This window comes from Bolinopsis microptera, chromosome 2 (genome assembly GCF_026151205.1).
Source record: "Bolinopsis microptera isolate Bmic1 chromosome 2, MBARI_Bmic_1.0, whole genome shotgun sequence".
NCBI classification, from domain to species: Eukaryota; Metazoa; Ctenophora; class Tentaculata; order Lobata; family Bolinopsidae; genus Bolinopsis; species Bolinopsis microptera.
Window position 1 is genome coordinate 18,613,571 of NC_087073.1, and position 24,950 is coordinate 18,638,520.

Genomic DNA, 24,950 nt, shown 5'->3' on the forward strand with positions numbered 1-24,950 from the left:
ACTTGTCTAAATTTAGATTTAGGCATATCATTGTAGTACAAAAACAATAAATACACACAACACAAGTTTGTAGCGCGATGCGTTACTGTGCCGCGCCGCGCACTCAATGAGGCTTCTCACACCTCGCTAGATCGGCGAGATGCGCTACTGTGCCGCGCCGAGCTGCGATGAATTGACATCGTCAATTAACACACAAGTATACACAGGATTAAGGATTTATAATTTCCCAGGGTATACTAAAACAAACTTAAAATCTGAAAATCACACCATCAACCATGGCCATGTACACCGTGTAAGGCTCGGCAAAGCAATTTATATTGTAGTGCGATGCACTACTGGGTCGCGCGCACATCAAATAATGCTTCTCGCAACCTTCGGTAGATCGGCGAGATGCACCACTGTGCCTCACCGAGCTGCGAAGGATTGACATCGTGAATCAACAATTAATAAGACTTTGTGCAGTTTCAGTTGAATTAACAAAATAGACTCATTGTAATTTTGCATCGAACATTAACGGGTGATATTTGTAAAAGTCCAACTCGGCGTGCGTCCTGGTAGGTTTTAAACATACAAATTGAACACTGATTTTAAATTACCCCTTGCACCTTGGAGGACTTTGCTTTTTATTTTGATTGACGACCCTACTTTGTACTTCAAAATTATTGTTGCTCTATCCAGAGCCCTTTCGCTTGTAGTAGCGCTTGAAACATGCGCGCGGCGTCACGCAGTACGCGTAGACTCATGTGTCATGGCTATGGGCTAGGCTCTAGGTGAAAATTATTGCTCTGCAAAGCACTTTATGTAGCCCGTCGAATTGGTGACGTCCTAGTCTAATGTTTAAACGAATTGAAGATGCAGCTGAATAAAAAGCTGACTCATGCATCATGACTAGCGCCTTCCGGTAAGATTTTGCTTCAGGTTGTTTATTAGCACACGTTGTAGACCTGCCGCGCGCGAGTAGAGTGCACGAGTACAGTCACAGACAACAGAGTACAGAGTAGAGTAAAGTGCGCGGCTGTATCGTGGCTTTCGCCACGGGTGATACTAGGTAGTGCGCCATCGACAGTGAGCCGCGCGTGCCGACTGTAGGATGGTTTTTTAGCGCTAATTTCGGCCAGCACAATTTTTTTCAAACAAATAGATATTAAGTATCCTTCCCGACCTCTGATTGCAACAAAAATTGGTAAGCTTACTCATAGACTTACAAGGAAAGTGTCCGAAAAGTTTAAAGCATATCCAACCATCAGACATTATGTTACAGCTAAAAGCAGCGTATTTTGCCCCATTTTGATCACTATATCAACTCCGATATCCACCAAATTTTTCGGACAGTTGTGAAAGCCCTATTGAAAGGTCGTCGCCAATTTTCAGAATGATCTCATTCAAGGAACTGAAGATATATCTAAATAATATGACAAAAATCAACGAATTCGGTCAAATTTGGTCAAATTACGCGACTTTTACAGCTAATTTTGCTCCAAAAGCCGCGCACCATAAAATATGGCACCTAGGCGAAACTCACTGATCTTTCTAAAAAGGTATAACAAATTTGGTACTGTGAAAATTCTCACAGTCTCTAGAAAACAATGGTACAAAAATTTTAAAAATCCGAGCAAGTTTATTTTTATGGTGCACCCCCTAGTGATACTCGTAAAATTTATGTTTCAAGATAGTTGTAAAATCTGATTATTGGATTGTGAAATCTCGTTCATCGTTGGCCCCTGCCGCGCACCAGTGCGCGGTAGATCGCCAAGATAGGATGCACCACTGGGCCACCCCGAGCTGCAAAGGATTGACATCGTGAATCAAACCAGCGCGTAGCTGCGTTTCGTAGCGAAATCAGTATCGCTACTATACGTGAGACAAGGGTCATAGTATAACCTAGCCTGATAGTATAGCTAGAATTGCTTTGTCCATTATTAAAAGCACATGCAAATGGAGTAGCCCCAAGCTGAAGGCAGAAACACTGCTTCGCAGATCAGAAATTTAAACTGGCGTTATATCTAAACATTATTCCTCAGTCAGAACGTTGAATGAATATGAATATCGATAAGGGGCGTCGAGTTAAGCCTGGCAAGCGATAAAAGCTAATAATGATATCGTGTCATGAAGTTTATCAAAGTAGACGACTATAATACATGGCTTATATCAAACACGACAAAATTAACCGAACCGAACAAAATCAAATGTAACCGTCGAGACAAGTTTTGGAACTGGTCCAATTAATGTAAGAGTTTAAGTAATGTAAGCAGTGTGCTGGAGTTTTGCCAGCGCCTGCAATTAGACCGATACGTAGATCGAGTGTATTTATAGTTCTTACGTTAAGCCATAGGTCACGTGACATTTTTTACCAATGCGCGTCGTAGTAGTTAGTCACGTGATACACGTCATCAAAACACGTGACAGTACGCGGTTGAAATTCTCATGGAATGTCAAAACAAAACAAATCTTGTTGAGCCAAATTAGCGGGGCGGGATTATAAAAGCTGTGCCGGGGTTATTTATTCAGCGGGAAAAAACTAACAGCGGGAGCCGGGATTATCAGAATCTATTTAGCGGGAGCCGGGATTATCAGAATCTTATTCTATCCCGGAGGGGTTTATAACGAGCGTGCTTCGATTTTTTAAAATAAATTACACAAGTTATGAACATTAGGCATCACGTGATTTCCTTGGGGATTCGAACAGTTAACTATCAATAGTGAATGAGATCATATCGCAACTTTACATATAATTGATTTGAAGCTAGTAATGACTACGTCTACACCGATGAGCTCTTTTTGTTAATTATCAATTATCAAATTGTTTTGAATGGAAATAAAACTCAAACTTGATCACCAATACCAAAAGAATCCTTAATCTTAACTTATGACTTACAAATTTGATAAATTAAATATACATGAGGTTGTGCTCTGCTAGAATTTAAGTTTTAGCTTCAATTATTGCAAGACTTTATAACAATCACAGTTCATACAATTACAATACTCATAAATGGCAAATTTTTCAAAGTGCGTTTATTATGTTCAAATAACAACGTAGCATTTGGAATCTTGGCAAAATGAATGGATCGATCGATGCAAATCCAGGACCTTGTTCTTAAATAAAATATATAGCAGATACAATAATTGATATCGCAGATAAGGGTGATCCTATTTGAATTTCATAGGGGATACTTTAATTTTGTTAACTTTAATCTGTGATAATGCATATTATGTTTCTACAACGTTATCTTAAAGCTCATGTGAGAAAATGTATGATGTATGACTTTCAAATAGTTCTCTTGTGTCACTTTCTGTTATCAGTAATGGTCATTGGTATTTAAGGATTTTATCTAATATGGCACTGAGTATGAAGCACGCCGGAATTTGTTTTGACAAAGGAATCACCCCGTAGTAAGGATATTACATCGAGCTTAAACGGCACAATATCTGTTCAAATGGTAAAATGAAGAATCAATAACTGGTAATTGACCGTATATAATCATTAATCATCTCGAATTATCTCCTATGCTAATATGGAAATATATCCTAAAATCATGGCAGACTTAATAAATTAATTTTTCACTCAAAAATCCAATCGCATCGAAATTGACTTGATTGCACATCACCGAAACCAACTCTAAGCAAGCTTTGACAGGATAAATTTACAATAGACGTCTAAAAATATCGACTGTAAAATTCAAAATAAATGAGTTTTAAAGAGGGGTCTCAAAATAGATCTTTTGAGGGTGGCCTGCAGACCACATTCTGAGGACTTACAAGCTATTTTCAACAAAAACTTGCCACCGATATTTCCACTGAAAATTCTGTGTTTTTGACACATTGAACGAACAAGAGGGAGGTATCATGAAACCCGGGCGTTATTGCGTACAAACCTACTGGTGGGGAATTTGGTCGAAACTTGAAAATTGATTTGGTTTTAACTTTCCATTCATCATGCAGCTAAGTCGTGACTTAAGTTTCAGATATTAATAAAAGACAACAGCAGATGCAAAGTTTACGGAAGTGATTGCAGTTACGTCAGTGACAGCTTTTACGTCAGCAAATTTACACTGCTGTGTGGAAATCATATTAGTGTCAGTTTTACAGCAAATTTAGAAACCCCTCTTCTCCCAAGGATGCTGACTGCTGAGATTATATTTGGACCCTCCCTTATACAGCGATCTAAACCAATCCAGATTTTAAGTTTCGACCAAAATTTCAACCAGTCGTTTTGTAACGATGAGAACACACTTCCGGGCTATGTGCCCTAGAACAGACACAAAATGTAACTTAAAGTATAAATATGCAGCGTGGCGAGTGGAGTGGCACCACTTTCTAATATTCGGACCAGAGAGTACATCTGACTCTCAATAGAGATAAGAGTTTGCATCCAAAAAACTTTCAATTTCTGAGATGCCCCTTTATATGGCAATGTTTTGCGATAACTACAACTGCGCAGTGCTCATGCAGTAGTCAGGCCCATTTTGCCGAGGTCATTTTCGCATAGCTTTCAATAGTAATTAGCACCTCAACAAGAAGCCAGAATAGAAGATCCACAATTCAATTTCTACCGGAAAAGGATAAATGTGTATGTATAAGATGATGGGAGGCGTGGTGCCACTCTTGCTAACATTTAAATAATATTATAAAACCAAGTAAAAGTAAAACTTATCTGGCAACAATTATTCATCTTCATCAAGCTTCAATTGACTGTGTCCGCAAAACATGTATAGCAATAGTTGTTTTTTACTGCAAGACAGGAACAATCTTAACTCACAGTACAGAAGGTCTGAATTCATCCAGTTTCTCAATTACAAGGGTACCGTCTCCCCTCCGCAAGCATCCACTCAATCTCACACCGTGCCTTGCACGTGCAGTTATCTAACACCGCGCCTTGCACGTGTAGTTATCTCGCGCAGGACACCCTTCCCATGCCAGACCAAACTAACTGTACCAATTCTCTGAACCGCGTAGCAACGCTCGTAATATGTACAGATCACATCTAGATGTATTGTAAAAGCCATCCTAAGCTTCAAGTCCTGCTAAGTTTGTTTCTGTATGTGCTGGCCGGTATCTATGGAGTGGTAGACTGTGGCGCTGTGAGTATCCGGGACGCCGATCACGTGACTCGTCTGCTTGATCTCGTTGGAGAGCTGGTGGTAACCGTTAGTGTGAGGGGTGAAGTAGGGGCTTGTGGTGGTGGAATACTGGCCGTTACTGTAAGGGAGGTGGGCGGGAAGTTGCACTGCCGGCTTTATGTACGTAGGTAGGCACTGACTGGCAGGACCTTCGTTTCTCATCCGCTTCATCGATACCTAATTGTTATCTAGTTAGCATTTCTTTTGGAGGGGGGTACATTAACTAATTTGTCTATCTAGACCATTATGTATTTACTCTAATTTTCGACCAGCAATCAATAGTAACCCTCTGACACCGATGTAAACATTTCTTTGAGGGTTATCCAAACCATATTTAGGAATAGGACAAATACTAATCTTAATTTTATTGAAATCCACCCCCCCCCCCCCCCCATTTATATGTTGTTGGTTAATGTGCGTTTAGTTATACTCGTGAGCAAGTAATGATAAGAGAACATAAAACTGAAGCAGATCATTTTCAACACAAAACTCCAGACAAGAAAGAAATTTGAATTAGCAGAAATTACCCGAACCTGCGCACAAGAGTTAAGATTCCCAGGAGACGGACATCGTTTTTCAGATCCGCAGCTGTAAACGGACACACCCTTTCTCGGAGATGCGACGTGTTGCTGATGTTGATGCTGCGGATGTTGTGGATGCTGTTGTTGTTGCTGATGTTGTTGCTGCACATGCTGCTGCTGCTGCTGCTGTGGGTGCTGCGGCTGTGGATGCTGCTGCTGCTGCTGCTGCGGTTGCTGCTGCCGCATTCCTTCCACAACTGTAAAGGGGAATATTCATGAGTCATTGATAACTATCCTAATTGTAATATCAAAACCGTGGTAATTGATATCGATCACTCGTCGCTGGTTGCTCGATAATTGGTTTCCTGTGCGCGCCACTAAACGCAGTTACACGTGTCGAGAATCAATCTAGCCAGCAATTTAACCATATTTTAGATTTAATGAGACATCGTTACCTGACAGTTCAATTTTGCTAGGTTTTATTTTGCAGGAGGAATTGTTGTACCTTTGTACTAATCTTTTAAATACCTAGACACCAGGATGCCTTTAAACAATGAAGCGAAGTCCGAGATGAAAGCTGCCTTCAAATCATTTGACAAGGACGGCAGTGGGACGCTAACCGCCACCGACTTGGCGAAGGCAATGAACTCGGTTGCAGGGGGACTTACCGAGGCACAGTGCACGGAACTAATCAATCTGGCTGATGCGGACGGCGACAAAAAGATGAATGTTGATGAGTTTATGAAGATTGTCGAGGAAGGATTGGCTCTGTACGAACAACAGAACCCGGGAGCGGACCTCATTTCAGAGGAGTTCAAAAACTTCGACGTGAACGGCGACGGATCGATCGACAAGGACGAGCTGAGACAAGCCATGATCGATATGGGGGAAGAGGTAAATGACGACGAACTGGAGGCCATGTTCAACGCTGCTGACGCAGACGGCGACAAGATGATTTCAGTTGAGGAGTTCAGGAAAATGTGCGGGCATTAATTACCACTTCAACCAGACAATTATTGAACTTATTGTTTGCATGAGTACGTGTTAAGAGCGTGAATAACCTGATACTTTTAATAAAATATTTTAACGGTACTATTAGTCCGAATGTTTGTAAGAAATCCATTTCGTGAAGCGGGCCTTCGACGAAAGAGATGTTTGTTGAAATTTGAATAGGCGATCTGATTATTATATTTATGCTATGAATAGCTCGGTTTACCAAGATGCGATTACATTCAATAATTTTAAAACATATACGTAATCTGTTTTCAATATTCTGGAATTTTGTTGTTGACTTCGACAATTTACGTCTTTCAAATTTGTATGCCTATTGTCTGCTAATCACAGATACACATCAGTAGTAATTCACTCAACATGACCTCAGGCTGTAAAATATAGCAGGTGGCACTTAGCGCAGCATTTCTCCAGACTTCATAAACGGACCGTTCCTAGTTTTAAGTTTCAGCTTATCATCATGATCTCAAAATAACTGGATAAGTCTAAAATGAAAATATCTCTGAAAGTTTAAAAGATCTCAATACCACAAACCTATATTATTATTGTTGTTGAGGTGTAGGGTCGGACTCTGTTGGGTGTAAGTGGCGGAAACAGGGATCGAGGTGATCTGCTGAGGCCGCTCTGTGTAACCCGTTGATACTGGCATCCCCACCACAGGCTCCTCCGCATGCACCGGCACGGACCTCAAGGTCACATTTGGCACCTGATGGTGTGCCGTGACACCAACACTTGGTCCGATGTAGTTACTGACGTAGCCGGGCTGTCCCATCACGATAACATTGGCGGGTGTCGTCACCATAACGTTTGGTGTCTGTGAGGCTGTAACCATGACATTGGGAGTGCTAGCGGGGTGCTGGAAAGTGGAAGGGGTGGTAATGATTTGGTTAGGCGGAGCAGCAGCATGGGCCGGAACAGTAGTGACCAGGACACTTCCAGGTTGTCTGATGGGGACACTCCGGATTCCGTTAGTGGGGGGCGGCGAGGATATGGTCTGCAGGAACTGGCCCGGCTGCTGGGGCTGCTGCTGCGTGGTTTGCTGGATGTAAACAGGTTTCACATCCTCGGGATAGGAACTATTGTACGTGTTATTAGCGGAGTTCTGGAACTGACACTCCGGGGTGGGTGGGGGGTTGAAGCGAGCGGGGGCACGGAACCGGCCGTGCTGCTCCTCAGTTGAGATAGAGGGCTTGTAACCTGGGAACAGATCATTGAAGGAGTTGCCATTGGCGTTTCTCTGGTTGTTTTGTTGAACGTACTCAGTGGTGGTAAAAGCGACGAAGTTAGGGGCTGGTGTAGGTGGGTTGAAGTAAGGAGCAGGAGCTACGCCCGAGACCGGGTTTGAAGCCGGAACTGCGTTGGGCTCTGACGAGAAGCCGAATTGTTTGCGAGGAGGCGTCTCGGGACTAGGGTAGAAACTGGCTTGAGAGTTAGGGTCCAGGTAGTGACCACTCTGGGGCGAAAATTGCTCCACTTTCACCTCTGAAGATAACATGTCTTAGTACACATATAACACAGAGATGACGGCTAACACAAAGGGTATTACTGATTACAAATTAGAGCGAATTTCCGGTTGTAGTAATAACGAAAATGAGGTAATGAGATCAGATACCATACTATTAATTTATACCTATGCGAAAGTTGTTCAGATCGGGATGTTAAAAATTAACGACACAGGCAAGAACAGTGCTAAAAGGACACTGAGCAAAAGGAAATATAAGTCGGACTAATGTTCTACCTCACTGGAATGGAGTGTAATGACCGGAAATATATGTATGATGTTGTGGACACCGACCGGAGCATACATCTTATTTTATGATAATAAGCAATGCATATGCTTTCACAGTATGACACATAAATTAAAAATTCGATTAGTTGTCCTTAGTCTGCACCAGGGTCCACAAACTTATATCGCCTTTTGCTATTTTAATGAAGCTCATTGTGCAGCGGTATCCCATATCAATAAAATACCAGCGAATTCCTCAGAGAAAGCGCGGTAGTTTTATTACTACATACATACCACTGCCGGGCGAAATGGACTCTATCTTGGCGAGCGCTGCTGGTGTTGCGTTCGGCTGCGGAGCAGACAACACCATTTTTTTCTCCTCCGGACCATACTGGCGAGCCTTGTTCTGCAGGAACTGCCAAACTTCAGCGTAGCTTACCACGATATTCCGGCACACGATAGATTCTGGCTGTTTGGTTTCCTCGCTGTATTTAATCATCCCCCGCGTTTTTACCCATAACCATTGCTGACCCTTCGTCAAGAATCGATATAGACACGTGTCACCCGAACCGTTCTTCGTTACTGAGAAAAACCAATTTTATTAGTAAAGTTCATTATCATGATTATGCGCCTCGTTAATATTTTCGTGCTTTGCACATTTTCTAGGAATGGAAATGTTCTCATCTAAGTAAACTGGGTTCTCATGGCATGATCTAAATACTCCGGTAACATAATGGTTTATACCACTACCAGCAAATGGGCGGTCGGTTCGCATAATCACATAAATTATTCATGGATTTAACGCATCATTCGTCTAGACGGCCCAGTTTAAATGCCAAACAATTACCACAGCAGACCATTTAACCTTACTTACAGTCAATATGAGATCGAGCCAGAGCGTTGAGATCCTCATCGTGATAAAAGTTGTACCCACTCGAGCCCAGCAGTTCTGCTGCAGTGTACCCCAGGATTGGGGAGGCGCTGAAAAATAAATCTGTCAGTCAAGATAGAGGCATCTAGTACATGACTCCGTGTTCGGATAGGCATTAGAGTGACACAGTTATTGTTCCTTCAACAATGAAAAAACTATGATGGCTTTTGCTCAATTTTTACCGATAGACACAGTATGTCTATCAGGGCAGGAAGAGATGGCTTATGACTATTAGGAGGGGGTTGCACGGGGGAAAACGGATATGACATAGTGTCGCATCCGCTGAGTTGCTCTGAAAATATAATTAACCTTCTATAAATATATTATATAACTTATCATTTGTATGAGGGAGGGGGTGGGGGAATTGTTTGAGAAAATAACTTTATATCTTTAACATTATTAAGAAACTGTTTACACCATTAAAATATTCAAAACCCCTAAAAGAAATCAAGTCATCCTAAAATGGTGATCAATACAGATCAAGACAGCTAGAGTGAAAATTTGTTTCTCCAAGCAACTCTATCATCGGCTGATATCTTAAGCTTATTAAGATCATTCAAAGAGTTAAGGTTTAAACCTCTACGGGTCAAATCATTCACAATAATCTTGAACAAATTCTTACGATGCGCACCGACGAGCCCTTTACAGTTTGTTGTGACAGCAAACTTTAACGCTAATGCTGCGGGGGAGTCATCAGCACTACGCAAGATATGACCTAGGAGCTTCCACCTTGCTTTAGGGAAACGATCTGATAGCTTTACTGAGTTACATCTTAGGTATAAGTTTGCATTGGATATTGTTCCATGAGGCCAATAAATGTTCAGTAATGATCTAAGGTGTTTTCTATGGCAAATGTCTAGTTTTTCTAGTGACTTTGCAGTAGGACACAAACTACTGCAATTATACATGATGATTGATACAATTTGGGCTTCGTATACTGCTATCTTTCTGGTAACGGAGATATTCTGCTGAGACAAGATCTTGGTGAACTTATAGAAGGCATTGTTCCCAGCAATGCATCGAGCAGCTATATCACATTCACTACACAACAAAGACCCAAAAATCTTACTCTTACGCCAATCTTTATTTCCACGTAACATGGTATCATCACGACCAGGGATTGTTTCCCCAACAGGAGCGAGGAAAACATGGGTAAATTCTGTTTTCTCTGTGTTAATGAACAGGTTAAACTTCTTGAAGACTTCCTTAGCTATTGGTAGGATATCTTTAACATAACAATTTAATTGTGATGAAAGTACAATGGTATAACTAAATTGGACGAGACTACTTCAGAGGTGTGACAAAACACGTGATTCACATAAACGACATACTGAATGTAGCTCGGTGGAGCTAATGGGTTAAAGAGACGTGGTAACTGGTAAAACAGCACAGGATTTTGCGGGAGTAAGCAGAAAATCCTTTGATTAAACCATAACTTAATTTTAAGGTGGTACGGTATTATACCATACGTTCCAAAATTTAGCTATCATTCATTGTAAATAGTTTAAATGTGTATTATATAATTAACCGAAATTTTTATTCGCTTTACTTTACGTAAGATCTCTAACATTTAGTGCAAATTTCAAAGTTCCATATCAGCATAATTATTCAATAAGAATAAGGCTGGAAATTGAATGAGTATCAGTGTTTAGTACTACAAAGAAGCAGGAACAAGTGGTGGGTATTGAGCGTGTATATTAGAGACAAGAAGAACGCCACTCTTGACTCTTGGATACGAAGAGGATTTGCTTCCTGATGCCACCCCTCCCCCTCCCCCACTACGATCACATCTAGAGGCTTTACATAATATGTACTTTATGTAGCTTGTGATCATATTAAGGTAATAGAATCGGAAATCGTAATCCTCAAAATATCTCTGGAGAGTAGATAAACATTCCAACGACCGCACTCTTACAGATCTTTAGGAGAAACACATGATCATATACCTATATTTCTGTGAGATAATTTATTATATCAGATTGTATCTAACACTGACTGATCATAGTCAGAATAATCATATCTCTTATATCAGTTGCTAGATTTGTTTTTTAGCTTCTTGTTTAATGAGTTTAGAAGTTTCGAATACTACTTGGGCTGGTCATAGCATAGTAGTCCTCGGGGCTCGGACTACTATACATCATAAAACAGCAGGTTACCGGTTAGATTTCAAATGGCCTAAGGTGCAGTTTTTAAAGTGGAATTGATAACGCTGTACTGTAATTACTCCTGAAACTCTTACGAGTGGTTAATGATTTTAAGTTTCAAAACTTTGAGTTAGTAATTTATTGACTTCTAAAATCTGCTGAGATTTACTGAACTTCAACTGTACATATTGGTAATTTTAGTATTCCCGAAACGTAAACCTTTCAAATGTTTTCTGATAAACACCCTTGATGAATTCGCACTTCGCACCCTTCTACGATTTTCACAACTAGAGATATTTGACAAACAAGAAAGTTGGCAAAAAGTGGAATTGAGACACGTGAAAAAGTTTGGAAAAGTTTGTCAGTCATAAATGACACCTGGTGGGACTCAAAAATGTCAAAAATCTTTTGAAAGCTCGTCGTGCCGGTATATAGATTTTTTTTCAGACGCCATTCTACAGCCGTCCGCATACTTTCGGACGTTTTTAAATTGTATTTAAATATTGATTATGAAAACCAGTTTACTTTCGTTGACAGCATTTATCTGCACTCTGCAGTTATTCATAACTTAGATACAATTCTTGTGCAGTGAACGTTAAGTTCCATCTAAGTAACTTGATATTACTAAAAATAGATGGGCCGGTATTGTAAGTACTACAAGTTTAACTTCGTTCTACTAACCAGTATAGTGACCGTCACTCTTGGTCACCCTCATTTTATAAGTCGATCACGTGTCTAAGCCTCTAACCCCTGATAACCTCACGTGTACGAGGAAGATTAACACACGGAGAGATGAGATACTTAAACTGAGTAGATTGGCAGTGTATCATGGAACATCTACTGTGGCGAAACGGTGCAACATTATTATATTCTTATCGTTTCTTTGTTTGTTCTAAGAGAGTACAATTAGGATACCATTTCAAACGCACAATATATTCGATTCGCTTATTGATATTTTCCTCTCATCTTCTTCAATCTTCATATTAATATATTACAATTTTACTGAATTTAAGAAAGTGATTTTAATCTGCGGCACGGCAATAGTGCGTGACCTGACGTATGTGACCTGACGTATGTTAATGTAGTTAATTGTAGCCTGTAGCTACCCAAGCGAGAGCTGATTAACTTTAAACTCAACCACCGTGAACAGAATAGAGGGATCATGAGTTTCAACTTTACAGTTGTTATACATCAGTCATCACTTAATATATAATACCCAACAAATTACCACTTGTCGTTCCTAGTTATTGTCAGACAACTTAAACTGACAAAAGTATGTTAGAGACACTATGTGGCCATTGCGTCAGTAAGGTGCGAATGTAAAATACTGTTTTAGAAAGGGCTTTTGAGCCCGCAGAACCTGGTTTTGAGGTCATTGTAGACGTAGGAAATATAACTTTATGGAGCCGGAAATCACAATTTTGCACTATGTTAAATATGCACAACAGACCGTTCATAAAACATTGGTCCACCTTAGGAGAGTAGGAGCTAAGGAGCGGAATATTTAGATAAGTAAAACCAGGAATCAGGATTAGTTCAAAGGCCAAACCCCTAAATTTTAATAAATCATCATCCTCTATTTTCTCGAAAGCTTTATTTTGAGCACAAATAAAAATATGCATGTTGCAGTGGGGTTGCAGTCATATTGAGCCCAAAGAGAAGTCACGTGACCTTCAGAAGCTGAGATCTATAAATATCACACAAACGCGAACTTGGTAGCCTAATAAACTGAAATGAGTGGTAAAAACTTTAATAGGTGGTTAGTGAAACACTAAGACGAGTTATATTTTATCATTCTAGACGATTAACTAACGTTCGACAGGTTTTAGGTGTAAGTGCAATTAATCCATTTTAAGCGAGCTGTATTTATAATTTATATGCCCTTTGACCAAATGTTTCTTGCGTTATTGGGATCAATTAAATTCATATAAAACATATATGGACACGTTCATTGAAGTTTGAGGATATTGGTAAATATTAGTGACCTTACTAAATGGCACGATGATGTAAAATGTGTCACACTATAAAATTATTTAAACCCTCAATGGTTAGGATAATCGTTTCATCCTCTAGATAAACTTTGTCACATAACGATTTCTTTATCAGACGATAAGATATCGCTTAAATGCGGCCGGCAGTGAGTTGTAAACTTTGTCACACTATAAAAATGTGACGGAGTTTATATGGACCCCTTGTTGCCGTGTTTGACCAAATTTTCGAATTTCCAATTCATAGAATAGCTGTATATGACTATTATCTACATATTTAGCGACTTTTTTCGTTAAATGGTAGCACCGTGTAAACTTCGTCACACATTTAAGAAATTTATATGAGGGATGTTTATGACATCCTGACAAGAAATGCCGAATAGTCTAGCATTATTTTGTGAGCTGAATGTGTTTGGAATTGTTCACATATTTCATTGTTATAGGCAAATACAAATACAGAAGGCAGAAATAGGTAAATTTAGTCACATAAATTTGTATGATATCTCAACATGTGTGAAATTGAGTAAATATTATTATACCAACTTAAACACCCTATATTACGTACTATGGATCAATTAACAATATTTCAACCATACGGTCATATAAATTATTATATGGCAGTGATATGTTAACATTGGATAAATTTCAACACCTGAACAGGGTAAAAATTTGTAAATTTCGTCACAAAAAAAATATTATAACTTTATTTGCTCCGTGTTGGCAAAATAACTAGTTTATCGACATAGGTATGGTGATAAAGTAAAATTATATCCTATTCGAGGTATGATTCTTCAAAATAGGGGGCAAGAAATGTAAATTTCGTCACATCAGCCCTTGCATTAGTTAGTAGATAGATTTTCTTTCATATCAACAGTCCTTATTATAGTTAGAATGGATTTACACAGGAAATATAGAAACCCATGCCAATTTTTTATCACACTGAAATTATACTGTTGGGGCAGGAAAAGTAAATTTCGTCACATTTCAGTAACTTAGTAAAATTAAACTCAGCATTGTTAAACTTGAGTTCTAATTTGCAGAACAATAACCAACCAATAATTCCTGGAAGAAAATTGAATTTTAACTGAGGTATGGTTCTTTAAAATAGGGGCAAGAAATGTAAATTTCGTCACATACGTAATTTTAAAATTTAGATAGATTTTCTTTCATACCGATAGTCCTTATTATAATCGGAATGGATTAATACAAGAAATGTAGAAACCAATGCCAATTTTTCATCACATTGAAATTATACTGTTGGGGCAGGAAAAGTAAATTTCGTCACATTTCAGTAACATAGTAAAATTAAACTCAGCATTGTTAAACTTGAGTTCTAATTTGATAAATAATAACCAACCAACAATTCCTGGAAGAACATTGAATTCTAACCGAGGTATGGTTCTTCAAAATAGGGGCAAGAAATGTGAATTTCGTCACATAAATTTAACCTCTTTATGATGTCTTATCATTTTGTGACGATGTTTACATCAACTGCCCTATACTTGAATCAACTGTATCCGTGTATCGTCCTTATATAGAGGTTTCCCGCAAAATTTAACTTATTCACGATGTCGTATCATTTTGTGACGATGTTTACATCAACTGCCCTATACTTATATCAACTGTATCCGTGTATCGTCCTTATATAGAGTTTTCCCGCCTTCCAAACCAAAATCAGATATAAATGATTTCGGAAATTCACCCAGAATTTCAAATTCCATATAATGTGACAGAATTTACATCATTTCCCAATAACCAAGTGCATGTATTTGCTAACTTTTCAAAACAACATATTTTAGGGCTATGATTGGCAGAAGAACCATCAAATAATGAGTTGAAAAGGTTTTGATGACACCTCACAGTAGAAAAGAGGTATCGTATTCTGAGTGTGACAAAGTTTACGAAATATTGCCTTAAAGCCGTTCGATCCGTGCCCTTTAACCAATGTTGTATCATAATTGTTAGATTGACCTAATCTACTATATATCAGACCAAGGAATGATAATTGGGCAGCTATGGTAAACAATGTCACAAAAATGTGACATTTTTTACATTATAGTGCCTAAAAGCAATACATTTTATTTCTGAGCAGTGCATATGGGAGTATGGGTCATGTGGCTAATGTTCAGAACTTATGAACACGCTAGATTAATAGATGCTAAAATTAAGCCACTATCGTCGAAAACGCTATTTTAGAAATTTACCAATATCCTCAAACTTCAATGAACGTGTCCATATATTATTTATTCAAAAGCCCTTTGTGGTAACTTTCGGAATTTAACAATATAACACAAAATATTTGATTACGTGACCATTCTGTAGAAAGTTTAAAGAATTTAATGAAAATTCATCTATTCACATTCAGTCATCTTTGGTATTTTTATTTCAGCAAACTCGACAATTCGGCATATTTTTGTTGATCAAAAGTCTACGCTATGTTTCTCCAGTCTATTATGGCATCTACCGACGATTCGGATGCTACTCTGACTGATGCAGCACGATACACCTGGTCGAGTTGGGTCATATTCGTTATCTTCGCATCACTCACAGGAGACAGCATCATACTCATCGCCTCAGTCAAGTACAAAGCATTCAAACTTCACAAGGTCATAGTGACCATTATCCAGCATGTCGCCCTGTGTGACCTGTATTCAACTACCTACACGCTGGTGAATGTTGTTTCACTCATCACAAACAGGAATATCAACAGATACTTCTGTTACATGGCATTCTGGACAACTTATCAGGGTGTTATAGTGAGTGTAAACCTTATCTGTGCCATGTCAGTCAGCAAGCTAATCCTCCTAAAATTCCCTCTGAAATCCGCGTCATGGTCCGGACGCTTTACTCACAGATTCTGTGCAGTTATTTGGATGGCTTCCCATCTTCTCCCTGCTTTGCATATCTTAGTTGACAAGGAAGGGGTTTCCTTCGACCACAGGATCCACCAATGCATGTACCAGTACACCTCCGAGATAGGCAAGCTGCTCCTACTTGTAACAACACAGCTGGCGCTTCTAGTCCCAAACCTTATCTCCAACATTGCCACGTTACTCTTACTAGGAGAGGCGAGAAAAGGGGCTAAAAAGATGAACAGAGGACTACGTCGACAAGGGCTCATCACAGTAATTATTACTGCCACAATCTACACCCTCTCTTATTTACCCTTTGCAATCTACTGCACCGTCTACCTTATCGACCTGGCTAGAGAGGAGACCGTTGGATCGGAGCAGTTCTACATTTACTATTACAGGGTTGCTAGCAACCTTGTATATCTAAATATCATCACAAATTTCTTCGTGTACACTTTAACAGTGAGGAGTTTCAGACGCTGGCTGAAAACCAAGTTATTCAACTTTAAGGGTATTAAATTACTTTTCTTCATCATGTTGTAACACTGGAATATCGCTTCTTTTTTTTTGCAGAGTGCAGACACGTTATTTATTAATGATTGTTGATTGTTGAGTACTTTTAATACAATCTCAAATTGTCAGGTGAAGCTTCCGAGACGAGGACTGGAGGATCAGCCGGTGGAAGTAGCAACTGTCGGACAAAAACAATCCCCCCAGTAAGCCAACATGAACACACATTTGTCTAAAGAAGAAGACTTACGCGTAAGAGTTACTTACTAAGAGTCATGAAATGTAAGGACTGAGGAGCCAGGACAATGGTAATGGAATAAATATGAATTAGTCTGATTTTTTGTTTCAATTTTGTTGTTTTTACTGATTAATGTATTGACCATTTTTTTCTGTTTGTTTTACTGTGTTTTTATGTTTGTTTTTCTGTTTGTTTTACTGTTATTTGCTGATCTGTTATATATTGTTATATATTTTCATATTTGTTTCAACTGAATTTTTCAATTCGATGTGTTCAATCATTTCAGTTATCTTTTAAATTTCAATCCATTCATTTTATTGTGTCCTAAAATGTTCAACAATGTCAATGACAGTGGCGCCAACTCCCACATGGAACCGGGATTATTAAAATTTACTACAATTACATTAGTATTATAAGGCATAAGTGCTAACTAAAAACGGCGTATCGTCTAGAAATAGCGATAAAAGAGGGAGTTTCTTCTACAAAATAGTATAAAGTCAGGGGACAGGGGTATAAACTAAAATTACAGTACTATTATATATTCGTGGTAATGATTATATTACTGGATTATATTGTATAATTATATTACTGGAGTCTTACTTCAAATCATGGTAGAGGATCGGGGGGCCGGGGGGGGGGGGGGGGGCAATGGCATAAGATGGCATAAAATGGAGACTTTTTCTATGGAGAAAATGGAAAAACCCTTGCCGGATATTAGTCAGAAATTTCATTAATTTTCAGGAAAAATTCTCGAGGGCTAGGTCCCAGCTCATAATGATCAGAGTAATATGAACACTGGAGAAAAGTGGTTTCCAGGAAAAATTTTAAAAATTTTGACTTAGAAAACTTTTGACTTAGACAAAAATGTTGGACTTCTAGACAATTTTCGGTCTGAGTCATCCTCGATGAGTACCTCTGCTCGCACTGCAAAGGGGAGGCTTGCCTTCCGATATCACATTACAAGAGGGAACCCTCGAGTCCAAAATTGTACATTGAAAGGTATGTCCGGACTTCGAAAATCGAAAAAATATTTTTGGCTAATAATGATCAGGGTAGCTTGAATCGTGAACAAAAGTAGTTTCCAGAAAAACTTTGAAAAGATTTTGACTTAGAAAATTGTCGTTCCGAGTCAACCTCGATACGTACCTCTAAAGGCAGGGCTCCCGCGCTTCCGAGCTCGCACTGCAAAGGGGAGGGCTGCCTTTCGGGATCGAATTACAAGAGGGAACCCTCGAGTCCAAAATCGTATATCGAAGGGTAGGTCCGGATAGAAAAAAATGGAAACTTTAAAATCTCGGAAATATTTTTACAGGATTGTTTTCAGCTTGGAAAGGCAAAACGTTTGGTACCAAATATATGATATTTAAAAAACAAATTATTTTACAATTTGTGTTCGAGCTGGAAAATTGTTGAAGGTCGAGATACGATAAAAGGGCAAAAATTGTCCTTTTTGGTGTTCGATATGATATTTAGATTCTAAGATGAATATTGTGTTTAAATCATTTCGTCCTAGGTCAAAATTTGGTAAAAAATTGGGTTTTTTTAATTTTTAGGTTTTTATATGGCATAAAATGGCATAAAATTGAGACTTTTTCTATGGATAAAATGGAAAAAACCTTACGTAATTCTCCATTTATGCCATTTATGCCATTGGCCCTACCCCCACTCCCCATCTGAACGTTTTACAGGCGATTTATTCTCGTTTTTTCAATCATTAAACTTAACTGTGACCGTCTATTTTTACGCTTAGATAATCGTTAGTCCAGCCTATTTCATAGTACGGCATAAATAAATTATTAAGATCCCGTAAATCACAAATAATCTTTATCACCAGAATTGTGTCACCAAAATGTTAAGAAACTTACTTCTGGTCGATGTGGATATATTTAGCATCCATACTGTGTTGAGACGTCCACTCATTAAGTGTGGGGATAGTAGGAGTCATCTCCCTAATAGTCTGGGTACACTGCAATCTGCCGACTCCCACCAAACAGAACCCATCTAATGGGAGCATCTCCACAGTCTCCATAGGAGAGTTCCGGGTAACTTCATTCCACCGTCTCAAGTGTCCCGAGCAGCTCACCATCTCGTATTCTGTTTTAGACGAGAAGCCGCCACGGCGCATTCGCGCCACGAAGTTCCTCCGCAGATAGCTGGGCGTATCGGAGGAGGTGGAGCTGGGTGAGTTGACCGGCGGTGGGGAGGGGGTTCCCAGCTCCTCTATGTAGCCATTTTCTGATTGTGCCTGGGACAGACAGGTACGTTAGCCGTGATATCAAGTACTCAACTTAAGAAATAGCAGACGCATATTATATTTCTAATCGCAAAATAAATACCTGTAAAGTACATCCTACACAATATCATTTCATAACAAATTTTCCAAGGTCATAAGTCAGTTGTAAGTAGGCATGTGGAAGGTAACTAGTGACCACTTACGGGAAACATTCTTTCTCGAACCATCGACATGTCTTCAGGGTGAATAAGCTCCAGAAAGTTCTTTCCTAGCAAATCCTGCTGCAAGTGGCCAAGCAGTGGCGTTATACTCTCGGATACGTATATTGTTCTTCCGGTACTCCAGATGACAAATAAAAAACCGTCCAGAGCCTGAAAAAGGGACGATTAGAGTGAAAATCATTGAACCGTATCCGGTATTCAGTGTAGCGAACCTTGGAATTGTGAACAAGGCAACTAAGTAAACATTCCAGTAAACATTGAGGAAAAATGCGGCTACTGATATAATATGCACATTCTATTGAAATGTATTAATTAGAAATATATTATCAAACATATTATGCAAGGTCACGGTTTGCTGACTATAGGTAAGGTAGTGTGTGGCGATTTGTGGCCTACCTCTAACATAAGCTGACCGAGTTCCTCATTAGACAGAAACGAAGGTTTCCAGCTCATCGTACTGTCATCTAACGTATCTGGCAGGAGATCTGCGTGTAACTTCATGTAGGAAACAGTCAGCTTGAGGATGGTGCTTTTGTCAAGTTTCCTTTGGGACTGTGGCATCCTGCAGCTGGGGACCATGCTGCTCAGCTCGCTGATATAGGTATTCAGTTTGTCTCGTCGCTTCTTTTCCCCCGCATTTCTGAAGTATTACCGTCGTTAAATTTGCTGGAAATAGTATCGAAAGAATGGTTATACGAAAAATGTCACATATTTTGACGACTATTGAGGGGGTTTCTTCCAACTGGAAAAAGTGAAGTGTTAATACTTACACCCCGGTACATTTAATACAGAAATTAACACCGCAAAGATTAGCCTTATGGTTATTCCTCCGTTTGTTTGTAAGTTTCACGTCCCTCAATTAGATTACCAGTAATAAATGAAGCCGTAACTTGTGGATCGGCCCTGGCTGATATCTAAATTGGCATTTTGACAAATGCGTTTGTGAATCGCCACCTACACACGGAGAACACATGGAATTTGTCACTTTGCTAATTGTAAAATGAGAATATTCCACTGCACACTGAAATTGATAATAGGTGTATCGTTGGGAAGTATAATTTACATTTCTTTCTCGATTAAATCTACAAGGTTTTGTTTGATAGTGAACGCAATGAGCTGAGCCATGTGATAATATACACGCGCGCACCTGCGCGCGCCACAGTCACTGAGGAAAAAGGGTACTTTTCATACAGCGCGCACAAAAAGTTGTCATCATTTTATGTAGACCTTGTCTTGTTATGCACTCTGTGACTATTAGCCAATGACCTGTTGCTCATTACGGTCAGGCACAATAGATACCCGTATAGAAGATCAGTAGTCATATGTAATTAGAGCAGGTGCAACTGACCGGAACACAGACCAAGATCTGTGGATTGTAACACATTCTCTCTAATCCGTGCACTGAGCGGCCCACAGCCCTCACTAGACACACTAGAAACCCTACAACTTGACCTCAGTACTTTTGGTGATAACTTGCGCACAGAAAACCTGACAGTATAAATATATGTATTAGAGAGTACCGATGACAGATATTTAAACGTACCATCGCCCTTCAGAAGTCGAGGATAGTTATTTGATATGCCGCTCAACGGCCCGTGAAAAAGCGCAAATAATTAGGAAGATCGAGAGTTTCTGAAAGCCCGGAATTGAGCCCGTAAAGAAGAGAAACAGAGGCGATGAAGCGGAGAAATTACCTGGCAGTCTGTCATTTTCGTAATGTATCAAAGAGAAACGCCTAGCGACACGTGCCACTGCCTCCTTTCATTCGATACTATCAATTACGGTTACGGTAATTTGGGCGGCAAGATAAATTATTGATCCGAGCAGATAAGAATCGATACTGTGTTCATGTGACTGAACGTACCCTTATATTGCTTCTCAATTTTCAGTTCTTTTAGATAATTCGACTTGAGAGGGTTGAGAGAGAGTGAGAAAATAAGAATCGTTCCTGCAAATAATAATTCTAATATCATTACCGTGAAAACGTGAGCTAGCCCTCGGACCCCGCGAGACGATCGAGCCAAGGGGGGAGAGAGCGGAGCTCGCAAGCCCAAAATATGTAAAATATTTAACACTTTTAAAATTGAGCATTACATTCTGCTGTAACTAAAGACCCTGGTTTCAGAATGTTGACACAGGACACCCGGCCATCAAATCCTTGCTCCCTCATGCGTGTAATTAGGCAGTTTATCAGTTCTCAAGTACAAGTCAAGGTAAGGGAGACATTTGTATTGTTGCTGTGAGTTAACGAGAGCTATTCATTATATCGGGGGGAGTCCAATGTTCAGTGTGATGCAATGTAATCGATGATTTAATGTCATGCTGATTTCCGGCGAGAACATCACGAAATATTAATTATACTCAGATAAGCGTGACTGGCCTGGCAGTACTTTATAATTTCAATGTGTTATTTTTAACACGTTTAACCGAATACGTGACTATTCAAATAAGAGCCGGAGAATGTCAGCAGCAGCAACAGCTGAAGGTTTTCCCCGCGCTAACAGAGATATGAGCCAACTAAAATTCCGGCGGCAATATTCCCAGTTGAGTTTTAAAATTTAGAAAATTACAGACATTTTAAAAATGAACAACTAGCCATAAGGGTATGAATAAACGTTGCTAATGCAGTCTTCACGGTATATTTGCACATATTTGTGGAATTCAGTGAGGTTACCTGGGTTAATCGAATGGTTACGGTGATGAGGGACCGTGTCAAGAGTTTTATATAATATTATATAGTTTTAAATTAATATATAAAATATATAATATAGTTTATATCATAATATTGTCTATATAATCATATAATATCGTTTATATAAAGTCATCCATATATTGTATAATGAAGAAGATTGTGACGATGTCGATAACGTTACAGCGCGACATGAAGAATTATTCTAATTCTTGTTGTAATAGTAGAGCTTAGGTTTATTGATTCTACCTGATAATAGCCGAATAAACTTGTGTTGTTTAACATGTCGAATTATCTGGAAAGCGTTGAAGCGGTACTGGTTAAGTTTGTTCAAGTAAGTTAAGTTTGTTAGCAAGTATAAAAGCAATCGAACTAAATTGATATCTGATGGCGTGAGAAGATAAGAAGTGAGCACGAACGGACGGGACAGTGGCGGTGACAGTGGCGGTGACAGTGACAGTGGTAGTGACAATGGTAGTGACATGGATTAAATATTATTTTATGGCAGGATGGGGGTCATACAATTATTTTATCGACAACTTGGCAATGATTTGATCCCAAAATTAGAACTCCACACCAGCCAGCACCACGCCAGGTTCACACATTTTTGGGCGCATCATAACTCAAATATGGAATGTTATAAGTCTGATAACTATTCGTATTATTCCACACCTCGCAACTATTATCACGGATACCAGCCTCAAATTCATCACGGATAGTCGCAGCACAGAAATTTACAAATTTGAAATATTTTGAATATGTATTTACACTTTACCGTGTTATTAAGACGGACACATACTATAATAACCCGAAAAATAATTATGTAATCACATAAAAACTTATATTTGGCAGTTAAAATAGCCTCACAACACCGCAGAAGGTAATTCTTCTCCCCGGTTAACGACACTGATACGTCTGCCTATATTGCCATCACATTATCATTATTACTGTAAATTATAATACAACAATATCCTCTGGCTGTGTAACAAGACAAAATTGGTCTCGCAGATTTCGTTTACAAAGCCTGCCGTTCGCTGGAGCTGTAATACGAACTTTAAAACATTAATATAATTCCCGACCTATTATAAGTTATGCCTATATAAGTGAATGGGGCTAGGCAGGCACTGGCACGGGTAGAGCACTTTCAAATAACTCTTTACATTTTAAATGTCAAATCTCATCGGAAGGACGCCAAATATTTGATCGGATCTAACTACAGACTTCCAGTTCTGTATTTGAAATGATTCGATCTAAATTAAACTTGCCTGTCGGGATGAACAATCACTTCACACAACATGACAGTTGCCTGTCTCCGTGTCATTTGCACTGAAATCATCCGCAATTAAATCCACCCACCACACTATTGTCAGCCCAATCTTTTGGTCACGTGCCCAAAACTCATCACATGTGTACAATCTACAATCTACATTTTACATGTACAATTATAGTTTATACAATATGACAATATCTCATAGTTGTAGATATATCCGGCCTCGTGGCCTACACCGGCCATTTAACGTGACATCTTCATACATGAGTGAGATCAAAGCTAAAATCTGTGCGAGTGTATATTATGTGTTGACATGGTAAGTGCTGTAAGTACAGTAAACTGTAATGCCAGTGCTTATAATATATAGGTCCCTAACTTTTGTAGAGGAGGAGGTGGCTCTGACTAGATATTGAGAAACAAAACCTCCCCTTTCTTCTCTCTACAGCAGAACAACAATGTTCCATGTTATTGTTGACATTATCCTCCTGGATCAGGGTGTTATTTACATAACTTTACCAGCGTGTGTAAGTGTGGTATGTGTGTCGGGACTAGTATATATATAGTGCGAGAAAGATATAAAGAGAGATAAAGAGAGAGAGAGAGAGAGAGAGAGAGAGAGAGAGAGAGAGAGAGAGAGAGAGAGAGAGAGAGAGAGAGAAAGTGTGGCTAACACATGACCTGGTTGGTACCTACTTCCTACACATTTCATGGTTAACAACCACAGCCAGCTTAGCACCATTGTTAATTGTTATTAGTGTTACACACACACCAACAATACAACAATATATACTCAAGATTCCCTGACAACACTTCCAGCTGCTGGCTGCACCGATACTATTTGCACTTGATAGCACTCGCTCAAAATACTAGCACTCTTCGTGGGCGAATGACAGATGTGAGAGACCCGCTCAAATAGTACCCAGTTAATGAATAAAAGATGTTGCACACACCTGTAATTACCGTCCCGACAGAGAGAGAGGAGAGTTAGGTATACTGGGTACAGTGTACACCCATTTAAAATCACCGAGCGTGAAATGAACGCTGACGCGCTCATAATATATTTTACGGAAATTGAAACCACACACATGTATTAAAAGTACACACACATTCGTACATTCCCGGAGACATGCCATCTGGGCCACTATTCACGGCTTAGTTCAGCGCTGTCATGTAACACCATGTTATATTATGAGAGAGTCACGGTCCACCGCCTTTACACTAAGGGAGAGAGAGGAGAGAGAGAGAGTAAGTAAGGGAGAGAGAGAGAGAGGAGAAAGAGAGAGAGAGAGAGAGAGAGAGAGAGAGAGAGAGAGAGAGAGAGAGAGAGAGAGAGAAAGAAAGAGAGAGAGAGAGAGAGAGAGAGAGAGAGAGAGAGAGAGAGAGAGAGAGAGAGAGAGAGAGAGAGAGAGAGAGAGGGAGAGAGAGAGAGAGAGGAGAAAGAAAGAGAGAGAGCGAGGAGAGAGAGAGAGCTCTTATCATCCGCGTATTGATCGAGTTAG

General features: G+C 39.4%; 4 protein-coding genes across 7 annotated transcripts in view; 2 read left to right on the forward strand and 2 right to left on the reverse strand.

Moving 5' to 3' along the window:
• LOC134811172 (actin-related protein 2/3 complex subunit 3-like) overlaps window positions 1-24,950 on the reverse strand; it is an 87,981-nt gene that overhangs the window by 10,352 nt on the left and 52,679 nt on the right. The window contains exon 1 of one of the 3 annotated variants that reach the window (XM_063817915.1): window positions 18,410-18,419. The exons of the other annotated variants lie outside the window; for them this stretch is intronic. The gene's annotated coding sequence lies outside the window, so the exon portion shown is untranslated. Of the gene's footprint in view, window positions 1-18,409; window positions 18,420-24,950 lie in introns of those variants that run through there. 3 annotated transcript variants of the gene reach the window in all.
• LOC134811164 (circadian locomoter output cycles protein kaput-like) overlaps window positions 4,648-24,950 on the reverse strand; it is a 37,872-nt gene continuing 17,569 nt past the window's right edge. Inside the window, exons 3-10 of one of the 2 annotated variants that reach the window (XM_063817902.1) lie at window positions 19,889-20,132; window positions 19,475-19,642; window positions 18,904-19,283; window positions 9,250-9,356; window positions 8,670-8,957; window positions 7,184-8,131; window positions 5,651-5,895; window positions 4,648-5,294 (exon numbers count right to left, since the gene is read on the reverse strand). In XM_063817902.1, the coding sequence (XP_063673972.1) occupies window positions 5,022-5,294; window positions 5,651-5,895; window positions 7,184-8,131; window positions 8,670-8,957; window positions 9,250-9,356; window positions 18,904-19,283; window positions 19,475-19,642; window positions 19,889-20,132 (2,653 nt within the window). In that variant the 3' untranslated portion in view covers window positions 4,648-5,021. Of the gene's footprint in view, window positions 5,295-5,644; window positions 5,896-7,183; window positions 8,132-8,669; window positions 8,958-9,249; window positions 9,357-18,903; window positions 19,284-19,474; window positions 19,643-19,888; window positions 20,133-24,950 lie in introns of both variants that reach the window. The other variant, XM_063817901.1, reaches the window with a different exon arrangement.
• LOC134811149 (calmodulin-A-like) lies at window positions 6,087-6,938 on the forward strand. Its single transcript, XM_063817885.1, has one exon. It carries the CDS (start codon window positions 6,179-6,181, stop codon window positions 6,629-6,631), a length of 453 nt encoding a protein of 150 aa, XP_063673955.1. The 5' UTR covers window positions 6,087-6,178; the 3' UTR covers window positions 6,632-6,938.
• LOC134811171 (cysteinyl leukotriene receptor 2-like) lies at window positions 15,821-17,499 on the forward strand. Its single transcript, XM_063817912.1, has 2 exons — window positions 15,821-16,801; window positions 16,933-17,499. The coding sequence occupies exons 1-2, from the start codon at window positions 15,874-15,876 to the stop codon at window positions 17,034-17,036; spliced, it is 1,032 nt and encodes a 343-aa protein (XP_063673982.1). The 5' UTR covers window positions 15,821-15,873; the 3' UTR covers window positions 17,037-17,499.